Source organism: Antedon mediterranea, chromosome 5, assembly GCF_964355755.1.
Source record: "Antedon mediterranea chromosome 5, ecAntMedi1.1, whole genome shotgun sequence".
NCBI classification, from domain to species: domain Eukaryota; kingdom Metazoa; phylum Echinodermata; class Crinoidea; order Comatulida; family Antedonidae; genus Antedon; species Antedon mediterranea.
The window spans coordinates 9,790,020-9,809,046 of NC_092674.1; the positions used below are offsets into that span (position 1 = coordinate 9,790,020).

General features: G+C 33.4%; 1 protein-coding gene across 1 annotated transcript; it reads left to right on the forward strand.

The window, feature by feature from the left end:
- Positions 1-233: 233 nt before the first annotated feature.
- On the forward strand, positions 234-18,681 carry LOC140048635 (uncharacterized). The gene is made up of 15 exons (XM_072093394.1): positions 234-280; positions 2,573-2,702; positions 3,259-3,452; positions 4,361-4,518; positions 6,322-6,380; positions 6,565-6,654; positions 6,937-6,999; positions 7,351-7,469; positions 7,774-7,879; positions 8,374-8,439; positions 8,589-8,687; positions 9,299-9,411; positions 9,958-10,084; positions 10,689-10,811; positions 11,022-18,681. The coding sequence occupies exons 2-15, from the start codon at positions 2,664-2,666 to the stop codon at positions 15,312-15,314; spliced, it is 5,649 nt and encodes a 1,882-aa protein (XP_071949495.1). The 5' UTR covers positions 234-280; positions 2,573-2,663; the 3' UTR covers positions 15,315-18,681.
- Positions 18,682-19,027: the final 346 nt, after the last annotated feature.

Genomic DNA, 19,027 nt, shown 5'->3' on the forward strand with positions numbered 1-19,027 from the left:
ACGGACCCGTCTCATAACAAACTACTCTTTATATTGCATAATAGCTGAAGGGTTTTTCGAAAAATGAATTATTGTCGTTTAAATTACCAATAAATTGTAGAATAGTTATGCTTTAACATGAAAATAAAGCATCAAATATTTATGTGTTTATTTCTAAAAATTAAATCGTCTTAAAATAACTTCCCGGTGGCGCTATTTAGGAAAGCCTTTTGCTATGACGTCATGACCTGGCGCCAAAGCCTTATAGAAGATGTTAAATATGGGAAATCGTCCGAATTTCGTAAGTAATTTTGGTAGAAATATTGACTTCACCTTCCAAAAAGTATTATATAATGAATATATAATATATGTAGATATTTGTTAATAAATAATACTACACATTTTTTCCTTCAATCAATGATTTTAATCTGTATGAATATATAATGAGATAATTTTGAATCAATCAAAATGGATGGAAATGTCATGTGTAAAAAATGAAACGGTCACCAAACAACATCTGGATGTGCCCTAACTAGCCTACCCTGGGTTTATCTAAATTCGTATGAAGTATTATATACTTGATATATTATTATAAATCCCAAACATGCAGTTAGTTCATATCCTCATATAAATATTGCATTTGAAAATATTACTACGTTGCAATTCTGTAGGCCTAAAAAACCAATTTATGCTGAGAATGTAAAAGGGTGACCCGAGATTAGACGATTTCCTCAGGTGGTGAATTAGGTCATACGAGGTAAACGGTGTCTGTTTGTGGCCTAACTTTCTTTTTTTTTTTGTGGCTAAGCATATCTACCATAATTTTAATCATAATTTTTATCATAATTTTTAGCATTCATCCAACATCATAAGCAATTACACGATACCAAATACGATAATACTATTAATATTCAATTTAATTTATTTTTATTTACAAAATTATTACAATTTTACAATTAAATGTTTGTTCTACTCAACTCTGCAACTTAAAGCAGAAAATTATGCAAACTAATAATTATTATAGATTGGCTATTTTTATGCTCAGTTGTTGTAAACAGGATAAGCGTATTGCTAATGTTATGCCATGTTATTGTATATTCAGTAACCAATATTTATAATTGGTAGAAACTCAGTGTCAAACTGTTGGTTATGGGGATTACTATATCATATGTGGTAATCCCTACAATCATGGATTATCCCAAATATGCATGTTTTTTTTTTAATCGAGTTGTTGAGCTATACATTTTGCCACATTTACAACTCTTGACATGTATCATGTATGTAGTGAATTACAATTTACAAATAAGAGAAAAACTTGTTTATATAGCAATTTAATCTTTCAACTCTTTAATTCCCTTAATTCAGATCTCTTAACTATATTATTCAATGCATAAAGATTAATTATTTGTACCATTGCACTCATAAACATTAATTATTTGTATATATTCCACACTCACATTATATGCAAGATAATTTAGTTACAGTGTATGTTTTGTTTCCAAGATTCAAATTTAACATGAAAGCCACTATATACTGTAATACTGTAATTTTTTAATTATTTGCATAATGATTTGAATGTAATTTTAAATGCAAATGTAGATCATATAAGTATGGACATTCCATGGTATTTGAGAACTCATACTCCCACCTCCATACTTACATGAAATGAGTGGTGTGCATGGTCGGTTTAATATATGTCACACTCTAAGATAATTTGTAATTATTTATAATCAAATGCACAAGTTCAGAATAAATTAATTTACTAATATTTTATACAATATTTACGATGATGGTGATGGCTGATATTAATACATAATACTGGTTATTATTCTGTTGGGCAGGGTCACCGGGGAAGGTGGGTGTCACTCTTAAATATTTCCAAACAAGGAGGTGCAGCATTTACAGGTATATTTCCAAGGATTTGATAGCACAAGTGCAGGGGCAGAGTCACCCACATTCAAGCATTTGTACCCACCCCAAAATATGTATGGAAATATGTTATTTTTCCACCCACCCTTTACCTCTTTGACACAAAACATTGACTACAGTACTATACATCCCTATTAAAAATTTTAAAAAGTGTGCATTACAATGTTACATAGGTTTTACAGATGGTTCTGAAATGTAGTTGAATAAAAATTATCAATATCATTTTGCTATTTTTATCCAAACTGTTAAACACGCATGCATGACATACTATGTAACCATGATGTAACTAAAAAAAACCTTGTTTTTTTTTTAATGGTTTCAAATTAAATTAACCAATTAAGTAAGTGCTTGATTCCATAAATAATACGATTATTGAATTATTTCATAAAGATTAAAATAAATAATACAGTTTATCTTATAAAATTGGAATTTACCAGATCAAATTAATTTTAATGTCTCTTTGTCTGCTGCCCTCTCTTGTTAAATTTGTTCTCATGATGAACAATTAGGCTTGTGCCATTGTTATGTTATGCAATGTTTGTCAATGTTAAAATGTAATTGATATGTTTGAACATAGTATCTATAATTTGTTAGTATTTTAATTAACCCAGTAAAAATGTTACTAATTTTCATGTTCATAAAAAACTGTCTGATATTTTTTCAGATAGTAACAACATAGATGCTATTAGCATGGCAAGAATAGTCAAAGAGTAAATTACTATTTATATCTAGACTTGTTTCACAACAAGACAACCATGTATAGCCAATCAGGCAACCACAATCAACCTGCGGAGGTGAGTTTGCTAATTTAGGTATTGTAAAAATGGTTCATAGAGAAACAGAGAAGGCAGACAACGTGGGAACTGCTTCATCACAGGATTGAGTTCAAGCATCTTGGTGATTCTAATAATTCTAAAAAGATTGTACTTTGTGTATTCTATATTTTCAAGTTCGGACCAATGGTTGCTTGCTTTTCCATGTCCATGTTCTTAGCCATGTTTATAATGTTGATATAAAGTTTGCGGTACACCATGTAGGCCTATATATAGTTCAGAAATAAACTGTTGGGTTTCTCAACGTTTCGATCAATATACTTTGATCCTACTTTTTTTTTTTCACCATGCAAACCTTCAAACAACATTGCACATTGTTTACATGCCGTTGACAATCATGAAATGCAAAAGATGGAGGGGAAATGGTTCTTGTTATTTCTTAAACATGATATTGGAACCTTCATTTGGTCCCAAAATTGTACCCTCATTAGGTGTTCTACTGTTACAATATTTCTTATGAGCAAAAATATTTCGCAAATCTATAGTATTCATAAAACTGTTCATTGGATTTTTTAAGGTTTTCCGCAAGGATTTAATAAGTGCCATGAAACTTCCTGACTCGGCACATTTGGATCATGATGAATATTTCTTGATGGCCGACACATGGAAACCAGAGTGGGAGAAAGGCGTACAAGTACCTGTTAATCCAGACCGGGTACCGTGTGCAGACATTAAAGAGGTTCGTCCAAAAACACCTGGTGTCTACAAAATGTAAGTGCCTTAATATTATATTAAAGCTTAATTCACGCAAGGAAGTTTAGCGCAACATAAGTAACTTGGCCAATCACAAGCGATGGATTATCAGAACAGCTTGTTATTGGTAAATTCAGGTTCCTTTGAGATTACGTCCTAGTGGGAACCAAGCTTTACCATAGAACCCAATTAATTAAGGGGACACATTCCAGAACAATGTGTCCCTTTAATAGGCGTGTCCTCTGATTAGGCGTTGGTCCTAGTGCTAAAACATTGGGCGTCGTTCGCTTTACAGGAAAGTGTCAAAAGTAGGAATTCTACTGTTTATTATTATTACATTTTGTTTCAGGTATTTTTCAATGCAATTACATTGCAATGTACTGTACAGTCCCACAATACGAAATGAGGTGGGATAATGTCAATTGCTTATGCCTATAATTAAAAGAATTTGTTGAATTTTTGTTTTAAATTCTTACAATGTCATCTTGTGATCATGATACACGCACAGTTGCTGGTAAATTCATTACTATAACTGTTAACACAAAGTATGAATTAATTATTACTAAAAGATGTGTATTTAAATAAATCATTTTAAAAATTTATATAACTATGAAATGTCCTGAAACATGTTTAGTTCAGTTTAATATTTTTTTCAAGTTGCTGAAATGATCCTAAACATGTTTAAATTTCTTGTTTTTTTATTTCCAATGTTGTCACCATAATGGCCCTAAACATGTTTAATTCTTTCATATTTTTTTGTAAATTTGAAGAGGCCCTGAACATGTTTAAATTTCTTGTTTTTTTTGTCTAGTACAAAGCATTGTTACTATAATGGCTCTAAATATTTTTAATTGTGTCATATTTTTGTCTGAATTTGGTAAAATTGCCCAAAACATGTTTAAATGTTCATCTTTTTTTTCTGTTAGACCACGCAAGTTAGTGAAACTGCCGCCAAAGGGTAATGATGATGAAGATGACAAAGACAAGGGATTTTGGCAGTCTCTAGAGGCTGTCTGCAAGTATGACCTAGATGACACAGACAGAATCTGGCTGGAGCTTGCCAACAATGAGAGAGAAGAGTATGGTAGGTGGTTTTTTCTAGCCTTGTTCACACTGAACTTTGAACTTTATCCATTGGTAAAGCAAGGCCATTGGTAAATTTGATTATTGATCGCACAATGCACTTTAATGCTTTCATGCGGTTTGTTTTAAATACCAACCATTCGTCTTGGTTAACTTAACGTATCCAGTGTTCAGATTGGACTTTGCCGGTGTGCGATCAAGGCTTTTGTCAGTTTCTTCGTTGCATGTTCATGATTCATCCAATCACAACTGTAGGATAGAAGGCATCTTCGTCTTGAGAAGGCAGAAAATCAGCTAGTGCTAATAATTCATTATTCAAACCTCATACTTCAGTTTGGGTAATAATGACATAAACATATACTTTCTTCCTTTTCCTTAATCTCGTTTTCACAGTTTTTTTTTTAAATTTGTTTGCACTATAGCCATTAACCATTAGTAAACTCTGAGGGTGCCGAATCGAATCTGGTTGCGATGTGAAAGCAGTTTTATAATATATCTAAAAAAAACAAAACAATTTTAACTGATTATCATCGCAAAACATTTTTCTTTTGTTCCATTAATACCATTTTAGATTGCAATTCATAAGCCACTTGTTTTCTGTTTTTACATATAATATCATGGTTTATTATGTAATTATTTAATCGACATTTACGTGGTTATATAGTAATGATGAATTATTGATGTAGTCATAAAGGTTGATACAAAAATGTTCTATATTTAGGTATTAAATTAGCATTAGCCCAGAGATAACACAAACCTAGATTGAGCACTTGCCCAGATTAAGTACGTGCCCAAGTTGAGCACTTGCCCAGATTGAGTACTCACCCAGATTGAGCACTTGCCCAGATTGAGCCCTTGCCCAGATTGAGCACTTGCCCAAATTGAGCACTTGCCCAGATTGAGCACTTGCCCAGATTGAGCCCTCGCCCAGATTGAGCCCTTGCCCAGATTGAGTACGTGCCCAAATTGAGCACTTGCCTAGATTGAGCACTCGCCCAGATTGAGCACTTGCCCAGATTGATTACGTGCCCAAATTAAGCACTTGCCCTGATTGAGTACTTGATCAGATCATAAATCAGTTACAAATTGTAGATCCATGATCTGGAAAACAGAGTCTAATATAAAAAAAAATGCCGCGCCTATAAAATATAAAATAACGGATAATAACAAACCTTATTCAATTAATATTTTTTTTAATAAATAATATTTTATAATATTTGAATCTTTAGAAAGTATAAGTTTAAAAAATTATGCTCAAAATAAATGTAAATGATACAATGCAACCAAAACTTTACTCTAGCGTTGCTAAAAATGATACTTTAATGTTATATGTTATCATTAACCATTGCCCTGAATTATAGGCATATTGTTTTCATTACCTATTTTGTATGTATGTCTTGTTATTACCTAATAATAATATACGCTCCAGCAGTTGAACCTAATAATGTGATATTAAATATGATTATAATGAAACGATTGTGTTGGTGGATTACAAACTATTATAACACAGACAATGATGTGAAATAAAATTATGCCTTAAGCTATTCTTTTATCTTAGTATTAGGCCTTATGGGTAAAATAAAAGCATTTGAAAGGTTGTGTTTCGGCAGCCTAAACAATTAACTGATACTATAATTGTTTTTATGGCTGCGAAAAGACTGCCAAAGATAATAATATTATTATATTTGTATCAGTTCATTTTAAGCCTGTGCTTGTAGCCTGACTAAAAATAAAATGATATATTTAATTCAGATTGACTTGTAAATTAATAACCTTTGACCTTTGTATTGTAATTTCATTTTAGGTTATCCTCCAATTGATGAATATACTGTGGAGAGAATAATCGAAGAATGTGAAACACAGGTCGGTATTAATTAACCATATTCACAAATATTTCAGAAACATATTTTTTTTTCCAAGATAATTGATTTTGATTATCAAAATATGAAATTAGATTCTTAACATCTAAAATGTGAGTAATTTCCATGCATAATTTCATTTTCATTATTTTTCATTAAGTATAATTGTTGGTTTGTTTTCTCCACAGTGCCATAGTAACATAGAACATGCAATACAAACTGAAGAAGGCCTCGGTATAGAATATGATGAAGATGTTATTTGTGATGTTTGTAGAGCTGTAAGTGTTAGCTGACAAAATAGCATACTTAACAATGAATGAGTTTTTTAAAATGATATCATAATTATGTAGTTATACATTATTTCCAAATACAACAAAATTTGGTTTTTGAATTTTGAAATTTTCATTTGCACATCATGCAAAGACCAACTTTAAATTATCGATGTAAATTATTTTGAAAACGTAACACATAGTTAGAGACTGAATTCTAATTGCAATGGTCTATACACAACATAAGCATATAAAATCATTATCTTTCAAAACGCATTTGTTTATTTTTAGCCGGATTGTGAGGAAGGCAATGAAATGGTTTTCTGTGACAAGTGTGATGTCTGTGTTCATCAGGTAATTGTATAATGATATACCGTATATCCTTAGGTATAATCCCACTTTGGGTCTAATCCCATCCCCTACTTTATGTCTGATATCACAAACAGTCCCACCCCCAAAGTTGGTGGTGATATTATACCAGAGGATATAATGTAATTATTATGAAGTAAAGTCTGAAGATAATCTGTAGTTTTTAGAAAAGCTGGGTTTACTGTATGCATGTTACGTTTACAGTATAATGAGAGATAACATTTTTTATTTTTTACACACAATATATATTTACATAAACTCATATTTAAAAAGAGTTAAATTTCATGTATACAATTTATAAAACAGTACAATTACACAACTCATTGTTTATTTTAGGCATGCTATGGTATCATTAATGTCCCAGAAGGAACGTGGATGTGCCGTACCTGTGCCCTAGGGATACAACCGGCATGTCTTCTGTGTGGCAAGAAAGGCGGAGTGATGAAAAGCACAAGGTATATTGAACACACCTTGTGATTTGATTTGATGATTATGTATCACATACCATGCATTATTCAGATCCATTCTCACTATTAGCTGGTATATTGCACTTTTGAGAATGATGTGCTTATGACTGTTGCAATTTTTTTTAAATAGTCCAATCCATCTTTCAACAATATTCTATCCTACTTATAAACATTTATTAATTATGTACTAGCAGTAATAGGTGTTAAAAAGTTAATAGAAACAATTAGGATTACATATCATTATTTATAAGGTTGCTCTTCTCATGAATATGCATAACTTTATTATGATTAGGAGTGGAACAAAGTGGTCACATGTCAGCTGTGCATTGTGGGTACCCGAAGTATCCATTGGGTGTGTTGATAGGATGGAACCTGTAACCAAAATTTCACAAATTCCAGTAAGGATTATATTATTATTTTTTTTATAAATAAAAATAAATTTTTTTTCAATTCAATTTTATTTCATAAGATACATCATTGTTTAATAACATGAGTAGAATGCACTTATGCAGGATAAACATTAATAAACCCAAAGGGCATGATCATAGTCATGGAATATTAACAACTTATCGACCTAACCCCTAAATAAACAGAAACTAACTTTCTAAAAAATGACACAATAAATAGTTGGATAAGTTGTTGTCATGCTCTTCATCTGGTATGACATTTTAAATGACACAATAAATAGTTGGATAAGTTGTTGTCATGCTCTTCATCTGGTATGACATTTTAAATGACACAATAAATAGTTGGATAAGTTGTTGTCATGCTCTTCATCTGGTATGACATTTAAAAATTCTAAATTGTTCTCTAAATCCAGAATTTCTAATAGTTTGATTTTCTTACAAATTGTACACATTATTAAAAATTAAAAATATTTACTTTATTACAGGCCAGTCGATGGGCGTTAGTTTGCAATCTGTGTAGAGTGAGGACAGGAGCGTGCATTCAATGCTCTGTAAGTTGATATACATATTGTCTCTTTTTACCTTTTGAGGACATGAAAGCCTCGTGAAACTTTATTAAGTAAAGTATGTGTTTAGGCTGACCAAAATTTAATGTATTTTATTGATTGCAAATTGACTTTATTATGTTATTTTAATGTAGGTAAAAACTTGCAAGACGGCCTACCATGTTACCTGTGGGTTTGAGAACAGTCTTGAGATGAAAACCTTTCTAGATGAAGACTCAGAGGTCAGGTTTAAGGTCAGTATATTCAGATGCTGGTCTATACTGGCCATTTTGCACAGTGGTCAACGATAGTCGGCCCTGTCCAGTAATCTGAATTTCCAACCACCACTTTAATAACGCCGACCACCACTATATTTATATATACTGTATATATTTTTCTTAATAATTGCAACACTAGAGTTGATAGATATATTAACTGGAATATTGTAATACAGTCAACTCTCCCAATACCGGACTCTTTTTGAGGACCAAATGGTCCCAAATTTATATTTACCATTAAAAACACATTCCGAATACCAGACTTTCCAGAAAACCAGACTTATTTGGCCGGCCCAAAGGTGTCCGGTATTGGGAGAGTTGACTGTATACGCTTTTACACTTCATGTTTGATTAAATAATTTCAGGCTAGTGCCTATTAGCTTCAATACCCACTCTTAAATAGTCTAGTATTGACTGAGGGTAATATAATAATAACATCTAGCATACAATATCCTCAGCTTAGTTTAGACTTTAATAATCTGAGCCAGGTGAGATGTGCTTGCCATGACTTTCAAGCCTCAACTAGACAACACAAATAATTATACATATTTCTATTTCATAATCAAACCTTAACTTTTCTCGTTTAGTCATTTTGCTTAAAGCACTGCTCAAAGAAACCTGATGTGGACTCTCCACGCAAACAGGGCATGGCAAAGAAAGAAAAAACACAGGAAGAGAAAGCCAATGACCGAGTCATCAGGTATTGCATTTCTTCTGTTTCAATGTCCGCAAAACAATGTTATAAAATTCAACTCAAAATACATCTTAAATCTTAAAGACCGGCTTCATTTAGTGGCGTTTTCCAACAGCCATTATGAACCGCCTATTCTAAAAGAACTGAACTGGACATAGTTTTGTTTGAAAATAATTTACATAAAGTTGTTCAACCATCTAAGAAAGAATTTATGCAACAATGCACAAACTATTCTTCTGAACATCTTTCGAAATCGTTAATAATTACAATAGAACATCAATTACTTTCTTACTTAAGCCTTGTTACACCTAGCAGGGCATATGCCATCAACTACACATCTCCATCTCACACGGTTCTGGGCAATTCCCTCTACCTCTGTCCAGTTGTAGCCAGCATCCTGCACCTCCTTCACCTCAATTAAGGAGACGCTATTCTCATTGACAATAATTACACACACACGCTCTTCACTACTAATCCTTTTCTTTTTTGCATGCGACTCCTGACCAATGTACACGATAACCAACAAGGGCTTTTTTTTTTTCGCTTTTTCAGAATTCAACGGATCATGGAGGAGTTCTATGACTATGCAGAATCTGAATCAGTAGCAGAGTCGTTAGGAATGAAGGATGACATAGATACTATAGACTTATTACTTCAGTACTGGAAGCTCAAGCGCAGGGTAATTAGAAATTGTAAAAATATTCCTTTTTACAAAAAATTTATTTATTTTTATACACACGCCTTAAAAAATAATATCCTGGATTTATGAAGCACCTAATGTTGTGAAACTTCCTAAGCGCTGTAGATATTATTACCCGGTCATTTTTGGATCAAACATGTATGGAAACATAATCCCATAATGCAGCTAGTAATCAGCAAAAAGTTGTGTCTTGACCTTACCAGGTACCCATTTCTACAACTGGCAAATGTAGGTAAAGTGTCTTGCCTAAGAATACAAAAATGTTACAAGAATTGGATTTGTACCCAAAATCTCAGGATCAGTAGTCCAACACACTGCACCACACTCCCTTACAGCAGGTAACTTGCCATTTACAGGATGGATAAACTATATTGTGTGCAGCTTATAAACCCATTTGAGGCTTAGGGAGTGGAGACGAAACATTTGTGTGTCATGTCCCTGTAGGTCAAGATTGAACCCTGGACCTTGGGATTGGAAGGCACGCATGTTAACCACCAAGCTACAGCTCCACTATAATTTCAGTAGAAAATTTTGAAATATTTGAAGGAAACAATGACTATTATTGTTTATTTCGTTTATCTAGGCCAACTTCAACAAACCTCTCATTTCATTCCGCAAGGAGGACGAGACGCCGAGTGAAAATGAGGAGTACAACCTCACAGCACGTCTCAAGATGTTTGTACATCTACGACAAGATCTTGAACGGGTAGGTTCAAAATTTGATCTTTTTTTTCCAAAAGATATTCTACCATTTTTCTCCCAATACCAGACTCTGAAACCAAAAACTTTTCTTGACCAAATGGCCAAGAATTCCTTTATAGCATTAAAATCTATTCAGAATACTAGACTTTTCGGAAAATCATTAGTTTACTGTAGTTGAAGTATTATTGAACATTTCCATATTTATCATTTTCAGGTACGAAATTTGTGCTACATGGTGCAGAAACGAGAAAAACTAAGCAAGCAATACCTCAAACTTAAACATCAAATTTTCAAAAAGCAATGCGAAGTTTTCAACAGTGATACCACCGATTTGACAGAAGAAGAATTAAATTTGTTCGTAAATGCGGATTCGCTTAGCAGCAAGGAACGTGTAAATGAACGTTTGGATAGGATGGTAAAGTGCCAAAGTGCGTCGGATGACGATGATACATCCGATGTTAACTCGCCAAAAATGTGTCATAAATCTTTAGAAAACGGTGCATCGCGTAATCGACACAATACGCAAAGATCAGTAGGGCATTCAGATGCTGATGTCAGCGATTTGGAAAGCGAGGAAGAAAAACATTCTACAAATGAAATGTTTAGTGCTAATCGTGATCTAGATATAGAAACTGATAAACAAGATATCTGTAGATCGCATAATGCAGATACAAAGAATCGTGTAAAACGATTCAAACGAACTGTAAATGGACGATTTGGAAAAAGTAGTCAGAAAGTTTGTAGAAATGAAAAGAACTCTGATAGCGTTTTTGATGATACGAAAGAGGAAATTGCGCCCGAGTGCAGGAACGGAGTTGATGTAACAACTCGACATAAAAGTACTGACGCTTTACGTGAAATTGATGCGAAAGAAAACCATGGTGTTTGCAAAGGAAAGAGATTATCGGGAAAACGGAGAGTTGTCAATGTTGAAAAAGAAAACGATGAATCATTATCGGAAACGGAAATACTGCGACGAACAAAACACAATGACACTTCTATTGACCAATCAGAACAATTATATATTGACAACAGTGATAGTAATCTTTCATCAGATCTGCGAACATTAAGTTTAGGGAAACGCCGAAATCAAAAGAATCAGAAATCACGGACCAAAGAATGGATTGAAGATATGAGTGATGACAGTTTATCAAATTTTGAAGATTTAAAAAAATCAAATGAAAATGATCATGTTAAAAACTTCAACCGTTTAAGATGTGATAGCGATGATAGTGTTTCAGAAAGTGATCAAAAGCCAAAGAGGAACCGTCGCAGGTCCAAGCAAATGTCGGGCAATCATAAAATTGTGAAAAACAAATCGTTTGCGAATGAAAGCGATGATAATTCTGTTCCAGTTCATGTGGAAGAGAAAAATAAAATAATACCCGATAAACAAATGCAATCAAAAAATAGTACTGTAGACCAAAATGATTGTGTGGCAAAGAATCAAAATATTGACACTAAAAATATTGACACTAACTGTACAAACAGTAGATTGACTGTCAGGACAAAGGCAATGCGAAAGATTCTTCCTCCCAGAGTAAAAAACTTAGTAAACAAACTGAAAGAATCAGCTAGTAAGAAAAACGATATCAAATCAAAGCTATTATCTGGCAAAGTGCATGAGAATGATGTAGCGCACGACAGTAATGATACTGCCGTTAACCGTACAAGAAATACAAGGAAAGGTGTTCGCTCACGAACTGACTCATCCTCAAAAGAGGAATCAAATGTTCCTACAATTAGTAAAGAAGTAAAACCTATTAAAGGGAGCGATGAGGCAATTACTACCTCAACAAGAAATTCGCGGAAGTGTGTTCGTGAAAGAGTAGAATTGCCTTCAAAAGAAAAATCAAATGGGCCAACAAGGGAGAGAATAAATTCAGAAATAAAATCTGAAAGAGAGAGTGATGAATCAGTAAATCTGTATTCACAGGAGAGTAACCGTAAAAGGACAGATTCAGTTTCAGAAGTAAAGTCTAGGTTTTCAGCCAATAATGATAGTATTGAGGTTGATATTAGAGCGGATAGAGACAGTGATGATTCAATACGCTTAACAAGGCAGACATGTTTCCAAGCAAAAGTGCCCTTAGAGACGAGTAAAAGTGATAAACAAATTGAAAAGAAATCTGAGGGTGCCAGTGATGAATTTGGTCCTCATCCAACAAAACATCCTAGAAAAATGTTGATTTCCCAAGTTGACTTATCTTTAGATTCAAATATGCCATTAACTATTAACAAAGATTTGAATTCAGAAGTTATATCAGTTAAACAAGTTGAAGAATCAAATTGTCAATTGACATCTTCAAGGCATCTTCGGAAGAAAAATGTACACACTACGAATAAAACATTTTTACAAGTAGATTCATCAACTAATAAAGATACTGATATAGACACGAAATCTAATTTTGAAAACGATAAGAAAGAAGCCGTCAATCCACGATTGTCTAGGAATTTACGTAAACAAGATACAAAATCAGAACTGGAAGCCAAGGTGGTATCAAATCATATCGGAAATGAAAATGTTGGTTCTACTGAAAATGTTTTGAGCAATAGCCCCGGGAATATAACGCACTGTAACACAAAAGAGTATAGTATGAATGTTGAAGTTAACCACTTTGAACAGAGGCAAGGCTCAGTTACGAAAACATGTAAAGCATTACCTAAGAAGCCAAAAAGGCGGAGAGTGTCCAATAGCTCAACTACAAACACATCTCACTCTGAAACTAAGTTTCCACCACGTCGGTCAAAAAGAACAGTTGTTAAAAATGACCTAGAGGCTTCAACTGATCTTCAACATTTGTCAAATGAAATTGATATGAAGAATTCAGTAATTCTTGATCCAGTCATACTTGTAGAAGAACCCATTGATGGCTTGCAGGAACTACCAAACTCTGTCCAGGTACTAAATTCTGCATCGGACACAACAATTAACGAGTCATCTGGGTATGTGGCATCACCACAACAAAATGTTCACCTTGAACTGGATGACGAGAGCTCTTCAGGTGAAAGTCATTTTGGAATTCGAAAGACCATTACTGATTTTCTTGCTCATGGAGATTCATCTTCAGCAGCCGAAAGCAACATAAAAACAAATGTAGCTCCTCGTCAAGCCAAACGTCTGACTAGGTCTGTTCGCAATGCATTCGTTAAGCAGGTGCCTCCAAAAGAGAGCAGGTCATCAACAGAGAGCGAAGATGACACAAAGACTGTTCAGAAACTGGCAGTACCCCCACCTCCATTAATTCGATTGGAACAAGTACAAAATGAAGTTATAAAGAAAGAGATTGAAAACTTGCCGTCTCCTAAAAAAGAAGAATTACCAGTTACGCCATTTCTTACTCAAGTGGAGAACATCGCAACAACTCAGTCGCCTACAAAAGATGAACAAATTCCTTCTGATGTAGTTCCTTTGAAAGAACAGAATGAGTTGGTGGCACCATGTCCAGTAAAAGAAGAGAACTCATCACCTGTATTGCATCATGGAAATGAGGTTGCATCATCATCATCAGACAGTGATTCAAATGGAAGCTCTGTAGACTCTGATAGTGGTCAGTCTTCCTCAAGCTCCTCCTCTTCATCATCCCAAAAGAGCAACTCTAGTCAAAACTCATCTTCATCTAGTTCTGATTCTTCAGAAAGTTTTCATACGTGCGACAGTGGCAGTGAACATGCCAACTCTGATAAGGAACAACCAGATCAAGAAGTGGCTAAAAGAAAAGGGTTGAGAAGAAGCACACGCGTTCAGACCCAGCAGCAGCAGCAGCAGCAACAGGAACAGGCGAAAGAGATAAACGCAATCACCAGCAATGCAAGTGAGGATCCTTATCATGAAGACCATATAGATGCCGAACTAGATGCTGTACCCTCCTCACCCATAATTGACAAGACCATTCGAAAGCGAGTACCAGAGGGAATTAAAAGAAAAGAATCTCAAACTGCCAATCCAAATGCTTTTGCCAAAAAGCCAAGAAGAAACGGTATTATTAATGACAAGAAAATTGATTCCTATTTTAAACCTATTTCAAAAACTGTTGATAAAGACAAAAATGAAGCAATACCGAAACTTATTATACGAATACCAGAGTGTATCCAGAAGTCCCCAACCAAGTTGAAAATTAGAGTTCCAACCTCACCCTATAGTTCATACAATAGTCCATATCGAGGGGACGACCACGTTCTGAAAAAGCGCATAAAAACCAATCATGTAAACAACACTGACGTTGATAATTTTCGAATAAAAGGTTTAAACGCTTATGTCACGAATGCAACATCAGTCGTTAGCTCACCAGAAACTAGAGGTGCTAGACGGCGGATTGATTTAGAGTTAAACTCAAAAAGTGTTGACCGTGAGTTTGAAAATGTGGACAATGAGATTAGTATATGTCGTTCAAGTCGTGAGCCAAGTCCAGTCTCTGATTCACCGCAGAAGCCGTTGACGGAAAGGTTAGTTTTAAGGAGGACGACTGGCAATAACTATCAGGTATCTCAAGGCAGCCAAAGGTGACAAAATCAGACAGAACAATTCAAAGCTCATTAGGTGCCTATATATAATATTGCCTAATATTTCTGTCATTGAATGTGATAAGAACTAATGAGAAAGTAAAACGTTTTTAGATTTATTATTAGTTTATATTTGAACAGTATTTTATGTGTACGGTATTGAGGAACTTGACTATTCATTGGTCCCAGTTTGCTACCCAATGTGCTATTTCACTAACGCTTAAAAAATTACGTGGGTCACTGTATTTTTCTCTAGTTTTCTGACACAGACGTGTTACTTAAGCTTTGTCTACACTATCAAACTTTATGTGACAAACAAATTTGATGTGCCCAAATATGGTAGTGATATTCTTAAATATGGTAGTGATATAACATCATCATGTCCATATATGGGCATGGGTTTTCATATATCACATTTTTTTGTCACATAAAATTTGGTAGTGTAGACAGAGCTTTATACCTATACAAACTGTGATGATTGGTTGTCTATGATGTAATCAGTGTTACAGTGTACTGTGGGAACTCCTCCTTCGGGACACCCCTATATAAGGTGACACTTTCCCATAAAGGAACAAAGAGAAGTATATGTTTAACGCTCTTTTTGAGAGGAAACTTTGTTTGCTCTTGAAAGTGTTTCCTTAATATGGGTTCTACTGTGCTTTCAATTGCAATTTGGTTGACCCTTAACCTCAGTCTACACTATCAAATTAGTTTTGACAACTTATGTGCCCAAATATGATAGTGATATTATGTCATCATGTCCATATATGAGCACATTTTTTTGTCACATAAAGTTTGATAGTGTACATAGAGCCTTAGTTTTTAGAATTGATCACTGTATCTGAATTTCTCCAGTATCAAATTCCGTGGTAGAGCATTTCAAGTGTTGCATATGTGACACCGGTATCATGTGATACACAGGAAATGCCGTATTGTGGAATTATGATACTGGGAAAATATTGTCACAGTCATGTGGAAAACACTGAAAATTGGTTGCATCCAATTCTCGATGCTGTATCGTGTGTCAGGCAAATTCTGTGATACATGTGTTCCCATGTTTTACAGATTTTTAAATCTCATTGCAATTGTTAACATCTTGGTCAGATTTCACTTGTTGTTTATAGTGAATCAATGTGATTGGTTGTTTAGATAGGGTATAGGATATCTGTTTGGTGTTCTTTATTCTTCAATATTGCCAATGCCTTAATCCATGCCTTACCATTTGTCAACACAAATTGATTTATATACATCTCAGGTTTATAAAATCGTTTTTAGTTGCAAAATCATAATATACAATCATATAACTTTTTTAAATGGTTAAACTGAATTCATAGAAGTTTCTTTGGATTCTTAAGTGTTCTATTATTGTATTACAAACCCTTCAAATCTGTTGTTCTATAGCATTTTTGTCACTTGGATCCTCTGCCCATTTTCAAGACCTGTTATGCAAAAAGTAAAATCTGTTCATAGGACATATACACATGTGCCAGACAATATTTATTTTATTATTTTATTATATCTTGTTAACTTTAAAAAGTGCAACATCAAGCCAATTATTATATCTATTATTGAATTTATTTTATAATGAATATCAGATAAGTACTAAATCTAGATAATTTACCAGATTTCCTGAAGAAATTTAACAAATTTATAAATATAAAATTTGTATTCTAGAATTTAAATTATAGAAAGAAACAGTTGTTTGTAAATTGTTATATAATTATGATTGTAAAATTTTTTTTTTATTTATTATGAATTTGTGGAAATAGGCATGATTGCTAATATTGCAGTTGAATTTGTTCATTTTTTTAAACTTGAATTTACTTTTGATTAAGGAAATCTTTAACATACATACAACAATTTAACTGATGTAGTTTAATGTGTACAAAATGTGGTCTTTTAAAATAAAGATTTAAGACAGATAAAATCTGAATAGCAGTTACATAAACATCTGATTTAGTTGTAAAAGCACAATAAGTAGGGGCAGATCCAGGATTGTTGAAAGGGGTGGGGGTTGCTAGCATAACTAGCTATCAAAAATTGTTCATATCATTTTAAGGGGTGGGGGGTGGTAAGTAATGCTTGTCAAGCTAGATCCGCGCCTTAAAGCTGTCGCCCGAATTTTTTGATAAATACTGTTATTTACTAGTCAATGGTTGGTCCGTCCCTAATTTACATATGCACCTTCAATGTCTTAATTGTTATAGGCCCACCTAAGCATTCAAATGAGGAAACTTGCTTAACGTCTCTCCTTTGACAGTATTTTCAATTACGTTGTGTGATGTACAGAAGTATTTTAACTTTATTAAAACTATTTCTTGCCGTACCATTGGGGAATGTGTTATAATTATATCTAGAATGTTGCACACTTATATATGCAATCTGTACTCAACTAAAAAGTTTTTCTCATTTAAAAGAATGAGATGTTTAAAATAATGTACCGTTTTTAATTGAACGTAACAAAGTTTTATTTTGTTTTTGAGAAAGATAACTTAATTGTTGAAACACCTGAAGTTTAAAGGTCATTTGTGAAACACATTCTGTATACAGTACTGTATATGCGAAATATATGTATACCATGCTTGCCTCCAATTAGGGACCACTTTTAAGACTAAGGCTTTAGTGGCAAGTTGGTCTCTAATTAAAGACCGGTATTTGGTATTAGTATTATTTTTCTATATATATTATCAGTTCTGACGTTCTGTTTAAAAGTTAAGCGACTGAGATAGTGATGCTGTACTGCTTCTTAAAACAGTATGTCTCATAAATTTATCAGATAATGCAATATTTTTTGTTATGTTTGTGTAAATTTTTCAAATTCTATAAAAAAATTAAGATTTCAGAAAAGAGATTAAATATTGTTATTATGCAGTAGGTCTATTGTACAAATCCAATTGGCACTTTTAGAATATTTCGTACAGTATTTGTTTCAAATAATTTTTAATGAATTTATTTTAGATACTGTATTTCATTGAAGGCATATGTTGTTTAAGGGTTAATGTTGTTACTGTGTAGTTTATTGGACAAAAAGTATTTATGGTAATTTCGAACACTTTCAAAACTTCATTTCTGCATGAACTTTGAACCTTTGTGATAAAACAGTATAGTAGCAACTTTGCCATATTTTTAATGTACAGTGACTATTGATTACCTTTTTGAAACAAACTATATTTTAAGGAATTGGAATTATTGAAAAGTTATCTAGGGTGGTTTTTATGCTTTTTTTATTTCATTTTTCGAATTATTTTTAGTGTGTTTGTAAATATTGTGGAGTATATAAAAATCTTTGAGAAGATTTTTTTTTCTCCTATATGCTTTCATGCCTTTTATGTAAATATCTGAATAAAAAAGGTAAAAATTTAAATGCTGCAAATGTGCACATAAAATCGACGCATGTGTCTTGTTTGAAACGCGTTTTGATATTGTTGTATATCTGGTATGAAACAGATAAATAAGGAGAGAAAAATAAGGAAATTAAAAATTATACAGACAAAAAACAAAACCATCCTGCCAATGCTAACAACATGATGCTGAGCTCCGTTAGATCAAAGGTTTTGTCCGAGATTGCGACACGATCGTTTCCACGCTCCTAAAGCTTGTTTCCCCATAGAACATAACGCAACGCAAGCGTTTTAACCAATGACAAGCAAAGTTATAGACAGTTAGCAATCACAAGCGAATAAGTCATCACTTGTGATTGGTCAATTCACTTGCGTT

Coding starts and splice junctions, on each gene's coding strand:
- LOC140048635 (XM_072093394.1), top strand. CDS start 2,664: ATGTATAGCCAATCAGGCAACCACAATCAACCTGCGGAG. Junction 3,453..4,360: donor ACACCTGGTGTCTACAAAAT/GTAAGTGCCTTA, acceptor TTTTTCTGTTAG/ACCACGCAAGTTAGTGAAAC. Junction 8,440..8,588: donor GAGCGTGCATTCAATGCTCT/GTAAGTTGATAT, acceptor ATTTTAATGTAG/GTAAAAACTTGCAAGACGGC.